The sequence below is a fragment of the Ornithorhynchus anatinus genome, chromosome 4 (genome assembly GCF_004115215.2).
Source record: "Ornithorhynchus anatinus isolate Pmale09 chromosome 4, mOrnAna1.pri.v4, whole genome shotgun sequence".
NCBI classification, from domain to species: Eukaryota; Metazoa; Chordata; class Mammalia; order Monotremata; family Ornithorhynchidae; genus Ornithorhynchus; species Ornithorhynchus anatinus.
The window spans coordinates 67,902,618-67,925,047 of record NC_041731.1 but is presented as its reverse complement, the minus strand read 5'-3'; the positions used below and the strand labels follow the sequence as shown (position 1 = coordinate 67,925,047).

General features: G+C 46.2%; 1 protein-coding gene across 1 annotated transcript in view; it reads right to left on the bottom strand.

Annotated features, from left to right (window-relative positions):
• The window catches only part of LOC103168779 (vegetative cell wall protein gp1-like), a 68,014-nt gene extending 50,339 nt beyond the window's left edge, over positions 1-17,675 (bottom strand). Inside the window, exons 1-2 of the mRNA XM_029063572.1 lie at positions 17,576-17,675; positions 16,686-17,530 (exon numbers count right to left, since the gene is read on the bottom strand). Of these exons, the coding sequence (XP_028919405.1) occupies positions 16,686-17,530; positions 17,576-17,675 (945 nt within the window). The remainder of the gene's footprint in view (positions 1-16,685; positions 17,531-17,575) is intronic.
• Between the last annotated feature and the right edge of the window lie 4,755 nt (positions 17,676-22,430).

Genomic DNA, 22,430 nt, shown 5'->3' with positions numbered 1-22,430 from the left:
GGTCTGTGTGGCACTTGGAACTGTAATAAACACTTAGGAGAGTAAAACAGCACTAAAAACTCAAGCATACAATCTAGCGGGGGAGCCAGACGTAAATTATTTACAATGAGTGAAAGCTGGGGGAGAGACTAGAACAAAAATACCTTGGTATTTAATGAGAGGCTTGTTGAAAAAAAGAAAAAAACATGGAAGAAGTTAAACCATGAAAGCCACAACAGTTATCCAGGCTATTCGGTGTGTATGTGTGCATGTGTGGGGGGCAGGTGGGAGGGGAAGGATGGGGTAGGGGAGGACACCAGCACTGAAAAGGCAAGAGGGGCAAGGGGTGGGTCTGGGGGCCTGTGCTGGGGATATGCATAAAGCTTGGTGCAAAATTTATACCCTTTCCCCTGGATTTTCAAGGGCCACCCCTACCATAACCCTGAATCTTGGCATTAAGCAAAAATTCAAATTAGGCAAAATCATGAAACAAAACAAAAAACTTCATTAACACTAAACAAATCTTCAAATGCAAAGGCATTATAATATAAGCAGAACAAAACATAGCAGGACAAACCAGCTGACAAAATAAATGGAATGTTCATATAAATCGTTTCCCTATATTACTAATATCTACTCCAGCATTTCATTCAGTGTTGGTAAAGAACATTTGTGTAGGATGCAAGTGCTAAGGATAGGTGTTGAACTGACAGTACTGGGGTGCTGTGAATCAATCTGGGAACGCTTTCTGGAGTAGATGGGACTGAAAGGGACACAAGACAGAGAGGCACAAAGAGAGGCACAACTGAGAGATTCCAAGAGATACTTGTCAGTCACACAGTAATAATGGGAATTTGTTAAGCACTTAGTGTCAAGCAATGTACTAAGTGCTGGGGTAGATACAAGATGATCAAACCCCATATGGGGCTCACAGTCTATATAGGAGGGAGAACAAGTATTGAATCCCTATTTTGCAGATGAGGGAACTGAAGCACAGAGAAGTGAAGTAACTGTGCTCCAATTGCTTCGTGGCTTAGTGAATGGAGCACAGGCCTGGAAGACAGAAGGATCTGGGTTCTTCCCCAGTTCTGCCACATGTCTTCTGTCTGACCTTGGGAAAGCCACTTCACTTCTCTGGATCTCAGTTACCTCATCTGTAAAATGAGGATTAAGACTGTGAGCCCCATGTCGGACAAAGACTGTGTCCAATCTGATTAACTTACTTTTACCTAGTGTTTAGAACAGTGCTTGGCACATAATAAATGCTTAACAAGTACCATCATTACTATTAATATTATTTATGGGGTGGTATAAGTATGGCCCATAAGTGAATGTATTGAAACTGCCCAAGGGGCTAGATGTGGCTTGGATACATTTCCTGTTTGACAGCCTCCCTCCCGACTTCTAGGAATTAGGAAATCCAGAGTCGCAGCCCAGACAGACCCAAGATTCCTACTCATAGACATCTCAAGTGGTCTCTTCACTCTTAGTCTGTGGGCTGCATTAGAAGAGACTGAGATGAGGGGTGGCCCTGGGACAGGATGACAGGGATGGGAAGAGGTTGGATGGGAGTTGACTGAGGAAGACCGGCCAGTGGGGAGATGGATGAAGAATCAGAGGAAGGGGACTAAAGGCACATGGTGGGCCTGGGACTTAAGAGAAAGAAATAATAATAATGTTGGCATTTGTTAAGCGCTTACTATGTGCAGAGCACTGTTCTAAGAGCTGGGGTAGATACAGGGTAATCAAGTTGTCCCACGTGAGGGTCACAGTCTTAATCCCCATTTTACAGATGAGGGAACTGAAGCACAGAGAAGTTAAGTGACTTGCCCACAGTCACACAGCTGACAAATGGCAGAGCAGGGATGAGCTGCAGGAGCTCATCTGTAGACCAGTGGCCTGTGGCAGGTTCCAGCATGGCATAGTGGGTAGAGCACGGGCCTGGGAGTCAGAAGGCCATGGGTTCTACTCTCGATTTCACCACTGGTCTGCTCTGTGACCTGGGGCAAGTCACTTCACTTCTCTGTCCTCAGTTACTTCATCTGCCAAATGGGGATTGAGACTGGGAGCCCCACCAGAGATAGGGACTGCGTCCCACCCGATTTGCTTGTATCCACATAGTAAGCGCTTAACAAATACCATAACTATTAATACTATTATTATCTGGTAGGGGGCGACTCAGCGGTTTCCAGCTGGGCGGAATCCACAAGTACTGAGCTGCGATGGGCGAGTCATTCAAGCGTTTGTCTGTAATGAATGGACGAGCCCAATCAAGGCCTTAGCTGTTTATGGGTGACTGTTGACACCTCGTTATTTCCTTCGTGGGTCACTGTCCTTTTTCTTTGGCGGGGGGTCTGTGTCCAGGTGTGTTGAGGGGTGGGGATGGTGGGGTAGGAGGCTGGCTATTCCTTCCTCGTGCAGGCCCAAGGCCTCGGTGAACGGATGGAGGGAGGGAGGAATGAAGCTGTCAGTTTCTCCTCTCTCTGTGCTGGGGTCAGGAGGGTCCGGGGTCTTCTCTCTGGGCAGTCCTGAGCCTCTGGAGCACGTGGCTGGGTGGTGACCCTCCCCTTTGCTCACTCACTTGCGTAGGGGAACCCTTCCTTCCAGCCTGATCCCAAGCCTTCCGGGGGGAGGGGGTATCAAAGGGTGGAGGGTGGGTGTCAGAGACCCTCTCTTTGCCTGTCCACAACAGTCCACACCTCCATACCGATCAATCATATTTATGGAGTGCTCACTGTGCACAGAGCATTGTACTAAGTACTTGGGACAGTTCAATATAACAGGGTTGGTAGTCATTTAACTTCTCTGTGCCTCAGTTCCCTCATCTGGAAAATGGGGATTAAGATTGTGAGCCCCACGTGGGACAACCTGATAACCTTGTACCCCCCCCCCCAGCGCTTAGAACACTGCTTTGCACATAGTAAGCGCTTAACAAATGCCATCATCATTATTATACGTTCCTGCCCACAGCAAGATTCATCTGTAAAATGGGACTTGCGACTGCAAGCCCCATGTGGGACATGGACTATGTCCCACATGATTACCTTGCATCTACCCCTGTGCTTAAAACAATACCTGGCACATAGTGTGCGCTTAGTTATAATAATGCTAATAATGGTATTTGTTAAGCACTTACTATGTGTCAAGCACTGTTCTAAACTCTGGGGTAGATACAAGTTATTAAGGTTGGACAGAGTCCCTTTCCCACGCTGGGCTCACGCTCTTAATCCCCATTTTGTGCAGATAAGGTAACTAAGGCCCAGAGAGGTGAAGTGGCTTACTCAAGGTCACACAGCAGACAAGTGGTGGAGCAAGACTTAGAACCCATGGCCTTCTGACTTCCAGGTCTCTATTTACTACACCTTGCAGTTTAGTAAATACTTAACAAATACCATCATCATTACTATCATTGTTAACAAATACCATAACAAACGCTTACAGTCCAGAGGGGAGACAAACATTAATATAAATAAATAAATTATGGATGTGCACCTAAGTGCCTTGGGGCTAAAGGAGGGGTGAATATATGGTGCAAATCCAAGTACAGGGGTTGACAAAGGAGACAGTGGAAGGAGAGGAAATGAGGTCTAAGTAAGGGAAGGCCTCTTGGAGGAGACATCACTTTAATAAGGTTTTGTAAGTATGGAGAGTGATCATCTGTCTGATAGGACGGGGGAGGAAATTCCAGGCCAGAGGCAGGACATGGGCAAGGAGTCGGCTGAGAGATTTATGTGATTAAAGTGCAGTGAGTAATTTAGCATTAGAGAGAAGTTTACAGGCTAGATTGTAGTAAGAAATCATAGAGATAAGGATAGAGGGAGAAACATGAATGAGTGCTTTAAAGCCCATGGTAAGGAGTTTCTGTTTGATGCAGAGGTGGATGGCAATCATTGAAGGTTCTTGAAGAGTAGGGAAACATGGATTGAATGATTTTGTAGAAAAATAGTCTGGGCAGCGCAGTGAAGTCTGGACTGAATTGGGGATAGACAGGAAGCAGGGAGGTCAGCAAAGAGGCTGATTCAGTAATTAAGGGAAGATAGGATAAGTGCTTGGATTAATGTGGTAGCAGTTTGGATGGAGAGGAAAGGCGGGATTTTGGCAATGTTGTGTAGGTTGAACCAAAAGGATTTGGTGACAGAATGAATATGTGGGTTGGTTTGTTCTGGACTTTTAACTCTCTCCTCAGGTCCCCTGTTCCTCCCCCTTCCCCATCCCTCACCCTCAACGATCTGGCCACCTATTGCATTATGAAAATTAACATTATCAGGTCCGAGCTCCCCAAAGTCACCCCTCCCCCTTCTCCATCCCCTGCTCCCAACCCTCTCCCCTACTTTCCCATCCTTCCCAGCAGTATCCTCAGAGGAGATCTCCTCCCTCCTCACAAGTGCCACCCCCTCCACCTGTGCTTTGGACCCTATTCCCGCTCACCTTATAAAAATTATTGCCCCTTCCCTCCTCCACTCCTTAACTTCTATTCTTAACCACTCACTCTCCAACGGCTTCTTCCCCTCTGCCTTCAAACATACCCATGTCTCACCCATCCTAAAAATACCCTCTCTTGACCCCACTTAACCTTCCAGTTATCGCCCTATCTCCCTCCTACCCTTCCTATCCAAACTGCTAGAATGAGTCATCTACACTCACTGCCTTGAATTCTTCAACTCCAACTCTCTCCTGGAACTCCTCCAATCTGGCTTCTGTCCCTTTCCACTCCACAGTAACTGCCCTCTCAAAGGTCATCCATGACCTCCTTCTTCCAAATCCAATGGCTCCTACTCCATCCTAATCCTCCTCGACCTCTCAGGTGCCTGTGACACTGTAGACCATCCCCTTCTCCTCCTCACCTTATCTCAAGGACTCCATCCTCTCCTGGTTCTCTTCTTATCTTTCTGGCCATTCATTCTCGGGCTCCTTTGTGGGCTCCTCCACCCCCTCCCATCCACTAACTATAGGGGTTCCTCAAGGGTCAGTTATTGGCCCTCTTCTGTTCTCCATCTATACTCACTCCCTCGGTGAACACATTCACTCCCACGGCTTCGACTATCATCTGTACACAGACGACCCCCAAATCTACATCTTCTCTCCTCTTCTCTCCCCTTCCCTCCAGGCTCGTATCTCCCCCTGCTTCCAGGACATCTCCACCTGGATGTCTGCCCGCTACCTAAAACTCAACATGTCTAAAACTGAGCTCCTTATCTTCCCTCCCAAACCCTGTCCTCTCCCTTACTTCCCTGTCACTGTGGACGGCACTACCATCCTTCCCGTCTCATAGGCCTGCAACCTTGGTCATGCTTGACTCTGCTCTCTCATTCACCCCAAACATCCAAACCGTCACCAACACCTACCACCAAGATCCGCCCTTTCCTGTCCATCCAAATGGCTATCGTGCTGGTACAAGCTCTCATAATATCCCGACTGGATTATTGTGTCAGCCTCCTTTTGGGTCTCCCTTCCTCCTGTCTCTCCCCACTCCAGTCTATTCTTCATTCCGCTGCCTGGATCATTTTCCTACAGAAACACTCTGGGCATGTCACTCCCCTCCTCAAAAACCTCCAGTATTTGCCTATCAACCTTCACACGAAACAAAAACTCCTCATTCTTGGCTACAAAGCTCTCCATCACCTTGCCCCCTCCTACCTCAACTCCCTTCTCTCTTTCTACTGCCCATCCCACACACTCCGTTCTTCTGCCGCCGCTCACTTCCTCTCTGGGCCTCATTCGCGCCTGTCCCGCCGTTGACCCCTGGCCCACGTCTTACTGCTGTCCTAGAATGCCCTCCCTCCTCACATCCACCAAACTAGCTCTCTTCCCCTTTTCAAAGCCCTACTGAGAGCTCACCTCCTCCAGGAGGCTTTCCCAGACTAAGCCTCCCTTTCCCGCTGCTCCTTCTCCACTCTCCTTCCACCCCTCTCCTGCCCTCTGCTCTTCCCCCTTTCCCTCCTCAGCACTGTGCTTATTTGTATATATTATTTATTACCCTATTTATTTTGTTAATGAGGTGTATATCTTCTTGATTCTATTTATCTTGATGGTGTTGTTTTGTTTTGTTCTGTTTTGCTTTGCTTTGCTGTCTGTCTTCCCTGTTTAGAATGTGAGCCCATTAATGGGCAGGGATTGTCTCTATCTGTTGCCAAATTGTACATTCCAAGCACTTAATACAGTGCTCTGCATATAGTAAGCGCTCAATAAATACTATTGAATGAATGAATGAGAATAACGCTTCGGTTATGGGTTTGAAGAGGAGGATAGGAGTGCTATCTACAGTGATGGATAAGTCAGGGAAAAGGCGGTTTGGGTGGGAAGATGAAGAGTTATGTTTTGGCCAAGTTAAATTTGAGGCACCATCAAAACATCCAAGTAGAGATGTTATGAAGGCAGGAGGAAATATGAGCCTGCAGAGAAAGAGGAAAATCACAGCTGGCGAAGGAGATTTGGGAATCATCCATATAGATATGGTAGTTGAAACCATGGGAGAAAATGAGATCTTGAAAGGAGTGGGTGTAGATGAAGAATAGAAAGGAATTCATTCATTCATTCAATCATATTTATTGAGTGCTTACTGTGTGCAGAGCAATGTCCTATGATCTTGGAAAGTACAATTCAGCAATAAAGAGAGAGAATCTCTGCCCAAAGCAGGTTTATAGTCTAGAAGGGGAGAGACAGACATCAAAACAAGTAAATGGGCATCAATACAAATAAATAAAATTATAGACATGGACATATAGAAGTGCTGTGCAGGGGCGGGCAGAGTAAAGGGAGTGGGTTGAGGTGACACAGAAAGGAGGGGGAGCTAAGGAAAGGGTGGCTTAGTTTGGGAAGACCTCTTGGAGAAGGTGAGCCTTCAGTATGCTTTTAAGGGGGGAAGTGTGATTGTTTGGCATATTTGGGGTGGGAGGGCTTTCCAGTCCAAAGGCAGGTCATGGACGAGGAGAAGACGATGGCAGGACAGGTGAGAACGAGGCACAGTGAGAAGAATAGCACCTGAGGAGTGGAGAGTGTGGGCTGGGATATAAAAGTAGAGAAGGGAGGTGAGGTACAAGGGGAAAGGCGATAGAGAGCTTCGAAGCCAATAGTGAGGAGTTTTTGCTTGATACGGAGATTGATAGTCCACCACTGGAGATTTTTGAGGAGGGTGATGTCATGCCCAGAATGTTTCTGTAGACAGATAATCCGGGCAGCAGAGTGAAGTATGGATTGAAGTGGGAAGAGACAGGAGGTTGGGAGGTCAGAAAGGTGGCTGTCTTGAGGGACACCCACAGCTAGGAGATGGGAAGCAGAAAAGGAGCCTGTGAAAGAAAATAAGAATTAGCATCCAGAGAAAAAGAAGAACCAGAAGAAGACAGTGTCAATGAAGGCAAGGTTGGGTTATATTTCCAGGAGAAGGGTGTGGTCAAACTTGTTGAAGGTAGCCAGGAGGTTGAGGAGGATTAGGATGGGGTACAGTCCATTGGATTTGGCAACCAATAATTTTCTAAGCAAGAAACCTGCTTAGGAGATCACCTATATTTGAAAATAATCAAACAAAAATATTACATTCTTATAGACCACAGTTTTACTGTTCTATTCTTCCCAAAATAAATGGATTAACAAAATAATTATCGACAGTCTATTCATAAAACCCCTAATTTACAGATCTATAAGAACACTCATCTGCACAGAGATGGTTATGGAGTTATACAACCCTGCCCCAAATATTCCTTCATAATATTTGTAACAACATTTGTTTAGAGAAGGAGCGTGGCTCAGTGGAAAGAGCACGGGCTTTGGAGTCAGAGGTCATGAGTTCAAATCCCAGCTCTGCCACTTGTCAGCTGTGTGACTGTGGGCAAGTCATTTAACTTCTCTGTGCCTCAGTTACCTCATCTGTAAAATGGGGATTAAGACTGTGAGCCCCACATGGGACAACCTGATTCCCCTGTGTCTACCCCAGCGCTTAGAACAGTGCTCTGCACATAGTAAGCGCTTAACAAATACCAACATTATTATTATTATTATTACTATGTTTAGCATCAGTAAGAGGTAACCAAAGTTGTTTTTGCAGCAGAGATTTTCTGGTTCTGTAGAAGAGGATAGTTCAGGATTTCTTTGGAAGCTACCACTGACTCTACTGTAAAGCAAGGGGTGTCATTTCATCTCATAGTCAATTATTTTCTGGAGGAAAAAAAAAGGCAGTTTTTAGTTTAGGATTTACTTTTATATTTGCTTTTTCAATTGGCACCATAACTCTTGTGAAATACAACCACATGAAATTTATTCTTCCTGGTACTACTGGAAAATGCAAGTTCTTCCATCACCTGGGCTTACTCAATTTTACTGGGCTAAAAGCAAGACATAAACTTTACATGCATATTTTCATGCAAATACTATTTTCCCAGGAAAACTCTCATATTTTTAAAAATAACAGTACCTAACCTGAAATATCTATAATCCAGGGAAACAACTGATTTTCAACTTAGTTTTCATTTTTTGTAACCCCAATAATTATGCATATGTGCTTATGTTTTGATGTGTAAAGGACTTCTAGAATTCAGGTTTGTATGGATACACTGATCCTGATCATGAAAATACTAAAAGGAAATACTTGTGTTTGGCACAGAAAATAAAATTTTAGAACTTTCCAAAATGAAACATTTGTGAACTAAAGCCTGAACTATCCTCTTCTATGGAAAACCAGAAAATCTTTGCTGCAAAACCAACTTTGGTTACTCTTTTTGATGCCAAACACATTTACACATAGGTTGTCAGAAATACTATGAAGGAATATTTGGGACAGGATTGTGTACCTCCTTAACCATCTCTGTGCGGCTGAGTGCTATTATAACTCTGTAAATAAGGGTTTTTTATGAATAAATTGTGGATAGTTATTTTATTGAAAATGACATCTATTTTGGGAAAAATAGAACAGTGAAATCTGTGGTCTAGAAAAATGTAATATTCCAGTGAAAAGAGCATTCTTGTTATAGCTACAATGGTATCACTGAGCACAAGCGATATTAATGGTGAGTATCTTACACAGAGGATTTAGGGGGTTACTGAGTCTGGCACGCCCTGTGTTTTGTTACCTACATGCAAAAGGGGGGAAAAAACCCTCCTATTTAATTTTTTTCCCTCAAAAACAAAAATAAAATTTTTCTTCATTTATTATTCTTTGAAACCCAACTTGCTAGTTCTCCCAAATCTGGACTTTAGGCATAAATGAAGTTAAAAGAGTTGCTTGCCATTGCGAGTCTAACATTTAGAAGTACATCTTTAGAGAAGTGATATTTTTATATATGATGAGCACAATTAATTTAAAATCTGAATTACACTTCCCTTGATGATGATAAAGTTGATGACACAAAATGAAAGGAGCGAATAACAATAATGGTATTTTTAAGTGCTTACTATGTGTCAAGCCCTGTGCTTTGTGCTTGAGTAGATACAATACAAACATAGAAAAGAGAGGCAGTGTGACCTAGTGGATAGAGGATGGGCCTGGGAGTCATAAGGACCTGGGTTCTAAATCCCAGCTCCCCTACATGTCTGCTGTGTGACCTTTGGCAAGTCACTTAACTTCTCTGTGCCTTAATTACTTTGTCTGTAAAATAGGGATTAAGATTGTGAGCCCCATGAGGGACACGAGCTGTGACTGACCTGATTAGCTTGTATCTACTCCAGTGCTTAGTACAGTGCCTGGCACATTATAAGTGTTTAACAAATACCATGAAAACAGAAAAATCAAGAGCAATAACATTCAAAAGAGTTCTATCTCTTGTTTGTAAAATTACAGCTCAGGGCCTAAAGCAAAAGCAAACTGGAGACTCTCAGTTGGTATGTGGTTATATGGAAAACAAATTGAGTCTGAGACCAAGATTTGTGTTTTCAATTGAAGTTGTGATGCAAAGTGAGAGTGCAAACTCCACGCAGCTCAGCTGTCAGCAAGGAAGACACCCTGGTACATGATGCAAGGAATGCCTGTGTACTGTTGCCCTGGTGCTTCAGCAGAGCATTTCTATATCTACTTCTGAAAATTTACTGGATTTCTAATATACAGGGTGGAACCCAGTACAAAACAGTGTCTTTTCAACTGCTTTCTTCACCCATGCAAAACCAAGTCACCTTCTTCTCTGTGTCCTTTCAAGACCATTTTAAAACAAGTAAGTCAGAAGAGAAATAGCAAGACAGATTCTGCTTCCCCTTAACCAACCTGATCACAGCCTGGGCTAGGGACTGTGGGAAAGAGTTGCAGGGTTAGGGAAGAAGAATGGACTCAAGGGCCTTTTCCTCATTGGTTTATACTCCCCCGTAGACTTTTAGGTTGTGGGCAGGGAAAGTGACTATTAACTCTGGTATACTGTATTCTCCCAAGAGCTTAGTACCGTGCTCTTCACCAAGCATGAGCTCAATGAATACAATTGACTATACTCAGGGCACTGAAAAAAATCCCCATTTTGCTGCCAGATTATCAGCTCCTATACAGTGAGAAGTAGTTTTCTGCTACCAGCTTTCAAGACCTGCACCAATGGATTTTATCCTTAATGAATCTAGTCCTATTGTTGGTCTTTGCATAAGCGGTTTACCAAGTGTTAATAATGACCTTCAACTTAATTGTAGACAGTCCTCTAGACTGCAAACTAATTGTGGGCAGGGGATGTGTCTGTTTATTGTTATATTGTACTCTCCCCAGAGATCTGCAGTGTACATGTTCTACACACAGTAAGCGCTCAATCAGTACGATTGAATGAACTGTAGGCAATAATTGGCTCAACTCACAAGTTACATCTTGTGCCTGAATCCTAGGATAAAACCAAGAAGAACTATTGTGCTCATCAAAATTCTAATCCTCTATGGCCTGGTCCCAGATTACCAATCAATGGTATTTATTGAGCAGTTACTGTGTGCAAAGCAGTTTTCTAAGCACTTGGGAGAGTACGTTAACAGAACTGGTAGACACATTCCTTACCCACAGTAAAGTTACAGTCTAGGGGGGAGAGAGACAGTAATATAAATCATTTATAATATGTCATTTGTAGATGTATATATAAGAGTTGGTGCACTGAGGGAGGGAGGGCAAATACCAAATGCCCAAAGATCACAAATCCAAGTCCTAAGATCACAAATTCAAGCGCACTGATGTCTTGTTTACCAGTCTTGCTATAACGTGCATTTGCAGATCAGCTGTAGTAAGGCAGGTGTTATTTTAGTCTCACCAAGACCTGTAGGTTTCTCCTATGTAGTTGCCGTTTTTAATTGAGCTCCAAGATCAAAGCCTCCTTTCTCTTGGTTATATGCCACTGCAGCTGTTCAAGCTGAACATTGCTGATGCTGCCTTCTGAATTCTAACAGTAGCAGAAGACCACTGAAAAACTTCAACTCCAGCCTTTTACTTAAGGAAGTTGACAACATTTAGCAGGTTTACTGGCTTGCAGAGTAGATTCAGTTGCCCAGAAAAGAAAAATGGGGCTTCAACATGCCAAGGGAAGAAGTGATGAAAGTAAGAAGGGAGAAGCCATCAGATGTATTATTCTGACTTTTTTTAATGGCATTTCTTAAGCGCTTACTATGTTCCAGGCACTGTACTGACCGCTGGAGTATATGATAATAATGATAGTATTTGTTTAACACTTACTATGTGTCAAGCACTGTACTAAATCGTGGGGTGGATACAAGAAAATTGGGTTGGATACAGTCCCTGTTCCATGTGGGTCTCAATTCTCATTTTATAGATGAGGTAACTGAGGAACGGAGAGTGAAGCGACTTGCCCAAGGTCACACAGCAGATATGTGGAGAAGTCAGAATTAGAACCCACGACCTGACTCCCAGACCCATGCTCTATCCACTACACCATGCTGCTTCTCTAATCAGGTTGGACACAGGCCATGTCCCACAGTCTTCATCCCCATTTTACAGATGTGGTAACTAAGGCAGAGAAGAGTCAAGTGACTTGCCCAAGGTTACAGTGCAGGTAGATGGCAAAAAGCAGGAATTTAGAACCTAGAACTTTCTGACTCGCAAGTCTGTGCCACATTACTTCTCATCTTCCACCTCTAAGAATTTCCCATGTGCCAAGCATTGTTCTAAGCACTGGGGTACATACAAATTAGGTTGGTCACAGGCCCTGTCCCACATGGGTCTCACTGTTTAAGTAGGAGGTAGTTGGATTAATTCCATTTTATAGATGAGGGAAATGAGGCACAGGAAAGTTAAATAATTGTCAGTCAATCATATTTATTGAGTGCTTACTGGGTGCATAGCACTCTACTAACCACTTGGGAGAGTATGTTATAGCAATAACCAGACATATTCCCTGCCCAGTACAAGCTTACTGTCTAGAGGGGGAGACAGACGATAATATTAATGTCCAAAGGTCTGCTGTGCAAGCCCATACCAGGTTGTAGGAAAGGATCCCTAGGAATTTGCAGTTAAAAAATGAGTGAGAGAGAGAATGAAATAGATGAAATTCTCCACATGCCCAAATTTTCACTATATGGGCCACCTAGCTCTTTCATCCTTGAGGATTCCTGGATCTGGGTAACCCAAATCCACTGGGATGAATCTGGTGCTTGGGGTCCACCCCTGTGGATTTTCCTTCTCACCACTGTTGCCTGGACAAGAGTTGTTATCGCTCTCTAAAGAGAAGCTTCAGCATGACTTTCAGGGGTCAATCTGGCCTGCTTAGTAGCCAGAGCAAGTTTAGACAGAAGCTACTGTACATAACCTCTTCCATTTCTCAGACTCCCTGCAGAGTGCCCTCAACAAAGCCAGAGCAAATCAATCAATCAATCAATTGAATTTACTGAGCACTTACTGTATGCAGAGCACTATACTAAGCACATGGGAGAGTACAATGGAGTTGGTAGCTATGTTCCCTTCCCTCAACGAGCTTCCAGTCCAAAGAGAAGAACCACTGTGAGAGTGGTACTCCCTCAACTGGGATTTAGAAATCTACAAGCTAATTTCCCTATCCAAATTTAAACTACTTTTAACCATGTCATTCTTGGCCACAGCCTTCCCAGCAGTTAAAGCAGGAGATCAATCCCTGCCTATTTTACAAGAGTACCATTATAAGAATTCCTGGGCTGTTGCCTATAAAGTGTATTGAGTTCTTTGGAAATAGATAATGTTGTAGATGGAAACAGAACAGTGATCTTAATGCATTTCCAAATTTAATCTGTCATTTCTGCTCTCTAGTGAATTTATTTTTATGCCACGGGCTATGAAGGTTTGCTTCTAGGATATGAAATTCATGTCAAATTAAAATTGAAATGAAACTCAAAAAAAACCACACTTCATTCTTAAATTATTCTGATAACTTTTAGAAATATTTAGCTTTCATTGTGAGATCCTTACCATAAAATTAAAGAATCCTTTGAATTGTATAAGTTTTTTCTCAGTTCAAGCTCTCCTTCAAATTCCTTCACTTAAATGGTCACTATTACATTTGCAATGCACTTTATCTTTCCTAAATGTTTTGCAGTCCTTTTTTTCATACCTTTACTATAAGTCAACAACTTGCCACAATTACGGCCGACAAGTGGGGCAGTGAAGCTAAATACTGAGAAGGAGCTATTGGTAAACCAAGGAGGCAACAGCTGCTACTATCTGGGCTGAGGGAAAAATAATATAATAATAATATCATTTTCTAAGCATTTGCTGGGCACCAGGCATCATACTACACCCTGGGACAGATCTAAAATAATCAGGCCAAACACAGTCCCTGCTCTACTTGAGGCTCACAGTCTAAGTAGGAATCTAAGAAGGACTCCCCTCAAGACATGAGGCACTGGGAGAAACTGAAAAATTAGTTAAGGGAAAATAATATAACAATAATAATAATATTTGCTAAGCATTCATTTGCTAAGTATTTTCCAGGTAGACCAGTCTAAACTGATTGAAGCAATGACCACAGTTATATTTTCACATTTACCTGTTCGCCTTTAATTTGGGCACATCATAAATGACAGGCAGAGAATATGTCTGTTGTATTGTTATATTTTATTCTCCCAAGCACATACTGCAGTGCTCTGCATACAGTAAGCACTCAATAAATACAATTGACATCCCTTCTAAAAATTTGGGCCTACATAAATTTGGCTAACAGCTCAAGTCTCTCACGAATCTCGATTTGGATATGGGTCCACCATGACCACTTCCACACTTCCAGAGGACCACTTCCACATACTTTCAGAGTTCCACTGGAGGTCCCGGAGAGAACACTTTCTGGAGGCAATGTATCAACGCTCTCTCTCCAGGCCCATGTCCTGAAATTACAGGTGAGGAACAAGTACAGAGAAGAGAAGGTAGGAATTGCAGGGGAGGACAGTATACATTTTTCATAAAAATCCATCTCCCTCGCAGTCCAGGGATCACCCTCTCCAAAATGGGAGGAAATTCTGTATGACAGGCATAGCTTCTTTCTTCTACCTAACAGCTTCTCCACTGTCTGGTCGAAAGAAGGAGGGGCAAATCGGATCTTTCTGAACACAGAGACAAATCGAACTACAAGCAAGGTACCCTCGCCGCCAGGGAGGACCCCCAGATTCCTCCCTCGCAGATGTGCCCTTTCCCAGGGCAGAAGAAAGCAGACACGATAAAGGAGAAGAGAGCAAACGGATGCTCACCCCAGGGGGCAAAATAGGTGGAAAAACATACTTCTTTCTTGAGCCCTCCCAGCCCTCACAGCATTAGTTACGATGGAGTTTAACGACGGCAAACAAATCCTCCTCCTCCTCCTCCCCCAGTTTGAGAGTTACATGGTGCATAGCCCTGTCACCTCGGGAGCAGGGAAAAACAGCAATTTGCCTCGAAAAACCGCAATTTGCCTCGAGCCACACCACACCCTCTCTATACCGCATCCCTCTGGTCAGTGTTGTTAATCTAGCGCTTACTCTGTGCAGAACGCTGTACTAAGCCCTTGGGAGAGTCCAGTATTACAGTATTAGCAGACACGTCCCCTGTCCAAAACATATTTACAGACTAGCGGAGGAGACAGACATTGATATGAATTGGTAAATAATTGATAACAGAATTTAGAGATATGCACATAAATGTTGTGGGGTTGGAGCGGATATCCAATGTCCAAAGGTCACAGATCCAAGTGCATTAATTCATTCGATCGTATTTATCGAGCACTTACTGTGTGCAGAGCACTGTCCTAAGAGCTTGGAAAATACAACTCGGCAACAAATGGAGACAATCCCTATCTGTTAACGGCTACTTCCCTAACCAGCAACTTCATGCTAGTTAAACGAGTTTTACAGGGTAAAGGGTGGAGGGTGTTTTCAACCTGCAGGGAGACAGGAGGAGACAGCTTGCTCCTCACTCTTCGGATCTACCCAACCATCCCTTCACCTACTGCCCTTCTCCTCAACCCCCCTTTCCCATCTATATCTCCATTCAATGCGCTCTGAATTCCTCCTTCCCATTTTCCATTTCACTCCCTCATCTAAGCTTAAGCGACTTCTCCCCTCCCTTAAAGCCCTTAGCCCAGGACCGGTTGTCTGTTCTCCCCACTCCCGACCACCTCTGTCCAACGCTCGTTCTTTTCCTTCCTTCACTCCGATTTATTGAGCGTTCACTGTGTGCCAAGCGCTGATCTAAGCGCTTAAGCACTCCCCGGCTTCCTCCGCTTGCATAGAGGTCCAGCTTCCACTGGCTCTCTTCCGCAACCTCCTTCCCTCGGCCAGTCCTTGCTCATCTTTCCGGCCTCTGGTCAACCATTCCAGGCCCCCACCTCCCTCAAAGAAATGTCACTGTCTTCCCAAATCCTTTGCAAGCCTCGCCATCCTCTCTCTCTCTCTCACTCTCCTGCATCCAGCTCTTGTGCTTCCCTCTTCTTCCAACATTTCCAGGCGCTCCTCACTCCTCGGCCCACCTAAAAATCCTATTTGGGGTCCCCCGACCAGCCCCAGGGCACGAGACCTGCCCCTTCCCCACCACACCGAGCCGGGCCTTTCCCCGACCCACCCATTCCTCAAATAATAATAGTATAGCGCTAAGCGCTTAGTACAAGGCTAAGCGCTTAGTATAGCGCCCTGCAAACAGTGAGCACTCAATAAATGCGAATGAATGAATGAGGAATGATAACGGTATTTTGTTAAGCGCTTGCTATGTGCCCGGCACTATAGTAAGCGCCGGGGTAGACACAAGCAAATCAGCGTGGAAGCAGCCGAGAAGCAGCGTGGCTCAGTGGAAAGAGCCCGGGCTTGGGAGTTGTAAGTCTGGCTCCGCCACTTCTCAGCTGTGTGACTGTGGTCAAGTCACTCAACTTCTCTGTGCCTCAGTTCCCTCATCTGTAAAATGGGGATTATGACTGTGAGCCCCACGTGGGACACCCTGATTACCTTGTATCTACCCCAGCGCTTAGAACAGTGCTTGGCACATAGTAAGCGCTTAATAAATAGTATTATTATTAGTATTATTATTATTATATCAGGTTGGACACCGTCCCTTTCCCACGTGGGGAAAATCCCCATTTTACAGACGACTGAAGCCCAGAGAAGCGATGCGACTTGCCCAAGGTCACCCAGCAGACAAGTGTCAGAGGCGGGATTAGAACCCAGGTCCTTGTGACTCCCAGGCCCGGGATCTCTAGCCACTAGGCCACGCTGCTTCCAGACCCACGCGGGGAGGGGTGGGGAGGGAGGCTTAACCCCGGAATCCCGCTCGCCACCTTCCCTCTGCCGCAAACCTGGGCTGCAGCTTTCGGGAGACCCCCGCAACTTACTTGGTGGCTGCTCTGGGCTGGACCGGGCTGGACCGAGCTGGACCGGGCTGGACCGGACTGGACCGAGTTGGACCAGGGTGTCCTGGGCTGGTCCGGGTTGGATCGAGCTGGATGGGGCTGGAGGACCAGGGTGTGCTGGGCTGGACCGGGCTGGACCGAGCTGGACCGGGCTGGACCGAGTTGGACCAGGATGTGCTGGGCTGGTCCGGGTTGGATCGAGCTGGATCGGGCTGGAGGACCAGGTGGTGCTGGGCGGGACCGGGCTGGACCAGGGTGTGCTGAGCTGGACCAGGCTGGACTGGGCTGGACCGGGCAGGACCAGGGTGGACTGAGCTGGACCAGGGTGGACCGGGTTGGACCAGGCTGGTCTGAGCTGGACCGGGGTGGGCTGAGCTGGATCGGGCTGGACCGGGATGTGCTGGGCTGGACCGGGCTGGACCGGGCTGGACTAGGGTGCGCTGAGCTGGATCGGGCTGGTCCGGGATGTGCTGGGCTGGACCAGGCTGGACCGGGCTGGACCAGGGTGCGCTGAGCTGGATCGGGCTGGACCGGGATGTGCTGGGCTGGACCGGGTTGCGCTGAGCTGGATCGCCTGGTCCGGGATGTGCTGGGCTGGACCGGGCTGCACCAGGGTGCGCTGAGCTGGATCGGGCTGGTCCGGGATGTGCTGGGCTGGACCGGGCTGGGCCGGGCTGGACGGGTCTGCGACGGCCCCCCAGCTGGCTTGGTGTGCGAGGAGGAGCAGCGGGGCTGGCAGCGCGGCTCCGGGCCCCGGCGCTGGCGAGTGGGCTTAGGCGACTCTGGCCCCCCGCCCCCGTCCGCGGCTCTGCCGAACCCGCCCAGCGCTGCTCACATGCTCAGTGCTCCGCACCGCTCACCCAGGAACCTACCAACCGGCCCCGGCCCGCGGGGGAGCACCGGGGGACGCCCGCACCCGGGCAGGACGACACGGGACACCCGGTGGGCCGGACGAGGGACGGATCGATGCATGGACCGATGGATGCATGCATGGATGGATGGATGATCCGATGGATGGATGGATGGGTGGATGGACCCGCGCAACCCAGCCTGCCCTTCCGTTATCCGCAGAGGACCACCGGGGAAGGAGGAGGGGGAATGGGGGAGAGGGCCCCGGGGGCCTTCCCCAAGAACCAAAACCCTCCCGACAGCTCACCTCCTCCAGGAGGCCTTCCCAGACTGAACCCTCCCCCCCCCCACTTCCTCCTTCTGCTCTACCCCCTTCCCCTCCCCACAGCACTTGTGTATATTGGTCTCTATTGTTACTCTATTGTTTTAATGATGTGTATATATCTATGATTCTATTTATCTATTTTGATGGTATTCGATGCCTGTCTGTTTTGCTTTGCTTTTCAGACTGTGAGCCCGTTGTTGGGCAGGGATTGTCTCTATCTGTTGCCGAATTGCACACTCCAAGCGTACAGTGCTCTGCACACAGTAAGAGCTCAGTAAATATGATTGAATGAATTTGGGGTCCGGGGGCGATGGGAGGGCACAGGGGAAGACCCCACCCACGACACTGCAGCCCTGGCCACTCCAGGGCCAGACACCTCTCTGTCCCGATCCCGAAAGGGAGCAGAGCTGGCCACCGTTAATAATAATAATAATAATGATAATAATAATAACAATGAGGATGGCATTTGCTTAGCCCTTACTATGTGCCATTCACTGTACTAAGAGCTGGGGTAGATACAAGTAAATGGGTTTGGACACAGTCCCTGTCCCATGCGGGGCACATAGCCTCAATCCCCATTTCACAGATGAGGGAACTGAGGCACTGAGAAGTAAAGTTATTTGCCCAAGGTCACACAGCAGACAAGTGGTGGAAATGGCATTAGAGCCCAGGTCCTTCTGAGTCCCAGGCCCGTGCTCGATCCACTACACCGTGCTTCTTCTCCAGCCCTTTCTCAAGCAGGGAACCTTGGCCCTGCAGGCAACGATTTATGGACAGCTCTTAGGCACATCCACAGTACCTTTTTATGGTATTTAATAATGACGGTATTTGTTAAGCACTTACTATGTGCCAGGTGCTGTACTAAGCCCTGGGGTCAATATAAGCAAATTGGGTTGGACACGTTCCCTGTCCCATGTGGGGCTCACAATCCCTGTCCTTGTCTCACGTGGGGCTCAGGTTCCATTTGACAGATGAGGCACAGAGAAGTGAAGTGACTTGCCCAAGATCACCCAGCAGACAAGTGGCAGAGCCGGGATTAGAACCCATGACCTTCTGACCCCCAGGTCCATGCTCGATCTACTACGCCATATTTGTTAAACGCCTACCATGAGCTAGGCATTGTGCTGAACAATGGGGTAGATAGGAGCTAGTCAGGTTGGACACAGGCTGTGTTCCACATTGGGTTCCCAGTCGCAATCTCCCTTTTTTAGGTGAGGTAACTGAGGCTCTCCTACAGCGTGGCTCAGTGGAAAGAGCAGGGGCTTTGGAGTCAGGGATCATGAGTTTGAATCCCAGCTCTGCCACTTGTTAGCTGTGTGACTGTGGGCAAGTCACTTAATTTCTCTGTGCCTCAGTTACCTCATCTGTAAAATGGGGATTAAGACTGCGAGCCCCATGTGGGACAACCTGATTCCCCTGTGTCTACCCCAGCGCTTGGAACAGTGCTCTGCACATAGTAAGTGCTTAACAAAAACCAACATTATTATTATTATTATTATTATTAAATGACGCTTTATTGTGGCAGGAAGGTTTTGTATGCTGATGAATCTTAGAGCTAGGCTATATAGGGTTACCTATAATACAAAGATCTAGGTCAAAGCTTCAGACAAAGTAGATTCACCTGTGCTGGGCAGCAGTGGCATGGAAAAGAGTCATTCGTGGATGATCAAGTGATCAAAACGTTGATCCGATGGCAGATACTCAAGTTTATACTGAGCGGAAGAAGGCAAAGGTAAACCACTTTCAGGTCTCTACCAAGAAAACTCTTTGGATACCCATACTAGAACACCTTTATGACAGAAGATAGGAAGTTCAAGAGGGTGTGTCTGTGGAGTCACTATGGGTCAAGAATAACTCAACAGCATTTGAAAAGGAACTGAAGCATAGGGAAGTGAAGTGATTTGCTCAAGGTCACACAGCAGACAGATGGCAGAGCCGAGATTAAAATCCAGGTCATTCATTCATTCAGTCATATTTATTGAGCTCTTACTATGTGCCAAGCACTGTACTAAGTGCTGAGGTGGATACAAGCAAATTGGGTTGGACACATTTCCTGCCCCACGTGGGACTCACAGTCTCAATCCCCATTTTACAGATGAGGTAACTGAGAGCCAGAGAAGTAAAGCGACTTGCCCAAGTTCACACAACAGACAAGTGGCAGAGCTGGGATAAGAACCCTTTTGATTCTCAGCCCTTGCTCTATCCACCATGCCATGCTGTTTCTCTAACTTTCTGACTCCCAAGCCTGTGCTCTATTTATTAGGCCATGCTGCTTGATTGGTAAATTACATATTATAAATTATTTATATTAATGTCTGCCTCCCCCACTGAACTGTCAACTCATCATGGGCGGGAATGAGTCTGCAAACTATGTTGTGTTGTATTCTCCAAGCACCTAGTACAGTGCTCTACACATGGTAAGTGCTCAGTAAATACCACTGATTTGTTGACTGGGGACTGGGGCTGACAAATGCCGGTCCTGGCACCTGTACGCTCTCCTCTGGCTCCTAACGGAAGGGACCCAACCAGCCCTCTCTGCCCACCTCCAGCATCTGCAGAATCAAAAGAGCTCTGACGAAGACTGGATGGAGGGATAGAGGGGAGAGAGCGCATCAGGAACAGCGGGCCCAAAGTGGGAGAAGGGACTAGTGGTGGTGGTGTGGGCAGGGGGGGACAGTGAGAGGAGAGTGCCAGGGAAGGGTTTTTTCAGGGTCATTCATTCATTCAATTGTATTTATTGAGCATTTATTGTGTGCAGAGCACTGTACTAAGCACCTGGGAGGGTCATGAAAGAGACGTCTGAGGGGCAGGATAGGGGAGGGTTTGAATTCTTCCATGTGGCTGATCTGCAAGCTCTGGACTTCCTGGGATCACACTTGTAAAGAGATATAGACTGGGTCCCCTTTCCTCCTTTCCAGAGAGAAGCAAAACCATCTGGAGCTGGGGGCTGGGAGCTGGGCCAGATGCCTTCTCCATCGCCTGTGCAGCCCTCTGTTTCTGGGATCCAAGGTGCAAGTAAAGTGGCCCTGCCTGCCCCACAGGCCAGGGAATATCCCCTTCCTCTCCACCACTCTGCTGGCCGGAGGACAGAGCAGTGGGGAAAAGCACGCAGACAGACAGAGACAGAAGAAGGCACAGAGAACCATAAAGCACATACAGGAAAATTGTGAGCCACTTGATGCTGTGTTCCAACTCTATTGTATTGTTCTCTGCCAAGCCCTTAGTACTGCACCCAGTAAATGTTCAATAAATACCACTGATTTATTGTGTATTTTCCCCAGCTACTAGATCAGTGCTTTCCATATAGTAATCACTTAAATACTACTACTACTGATAGTACTAGTATCAGAATAGGGAGAATAGAGAAACACATAGAAAATATCCTCTCAGAGAACAGAGAGGATGGCAACTTGAAACCCTGAGGAAATGAAATGAAATGAAACTCCAGCACAAATCCAAATCTCTCTTTATGGTCACAAGACCCCTGCCAATACCATTCCTGGTTCTTTCTTCCTTTTCACTTCATTCCACAGATTCAAAGGCAGTGGGAAACAGGGGAATTTTAGCTTGGGAAGGAGTGAGAAAGGAGTGGAGTATATTCCTGGAGGGAATCTACATGCTCAGACTTCGCAGTGGGGAAGGAAACAAGAGAAGACAAAGGCATTTTATGAAAGCATGGGAAGCAGCATGCCATAGTGGAAAGAGCATGGACCTGGGAGTCAGTGGACCTGGGTTCTAATCCTGGCTTTGTCAATTGCTTGCTGTGTGAACTTGGGTGAATCACTTCACTTCTCTGTGCCTCAGTTTCCTCAATTGTAAAATGGGGATTAAATCCTACTCCCGCCTATTGAGACAATGAGCTTCATGTGGAAGAGGGATTGTGTCCACCCTGATAAACTTGTATCTACCCCAGTGCTTAGAACTGCACTTGATACATAATCTACATTTTAGAAATACCATTAAAGTGTCAGAATAATAATAATAATGTTGGTATTTGTTAAGCGCTTACTATGTGCAGAGCACTGTTCTAATCGCTGGGGTAGACACAGGGGAATCAGGTTGTCCCACGTGGGGCTCACAGTCTTAATCCCCATTTTACAGATGAGATAACTGAGGCACAGAGAAGTTAAGTGACTTGCCCACAGACACACAGCTGACAAGTGGCAGAGCTGGGATTCGAACTCATGACCTCTGACTCCAAAGCCCGTGCTCTTTCCACTGAGCCACAATGCCTCTCATAATAATACAATAATACACAATAATACAATAATACACAATAATACAAACAACAACGATGATACTAGGTGTTCATTTCAGGGGGGAACTCATTCATGAATCTGTCCTCTTGAGTCCCTTAAATCTAATATTTACATATATTCTCAGTCATTCAATAAATGGTATCTACTGAGTGCTTACTGTGTGTAGAGCATTGTATTAAGAACTTGGGAAAGAACAATATGACAGAGTTGGTAGACACAGTACTTGCTCACAGGGAGCTATCTCAAGAGCTCCCTCAAGTGAATATAAAATGCCAAATCCAAACTAGCTTTATG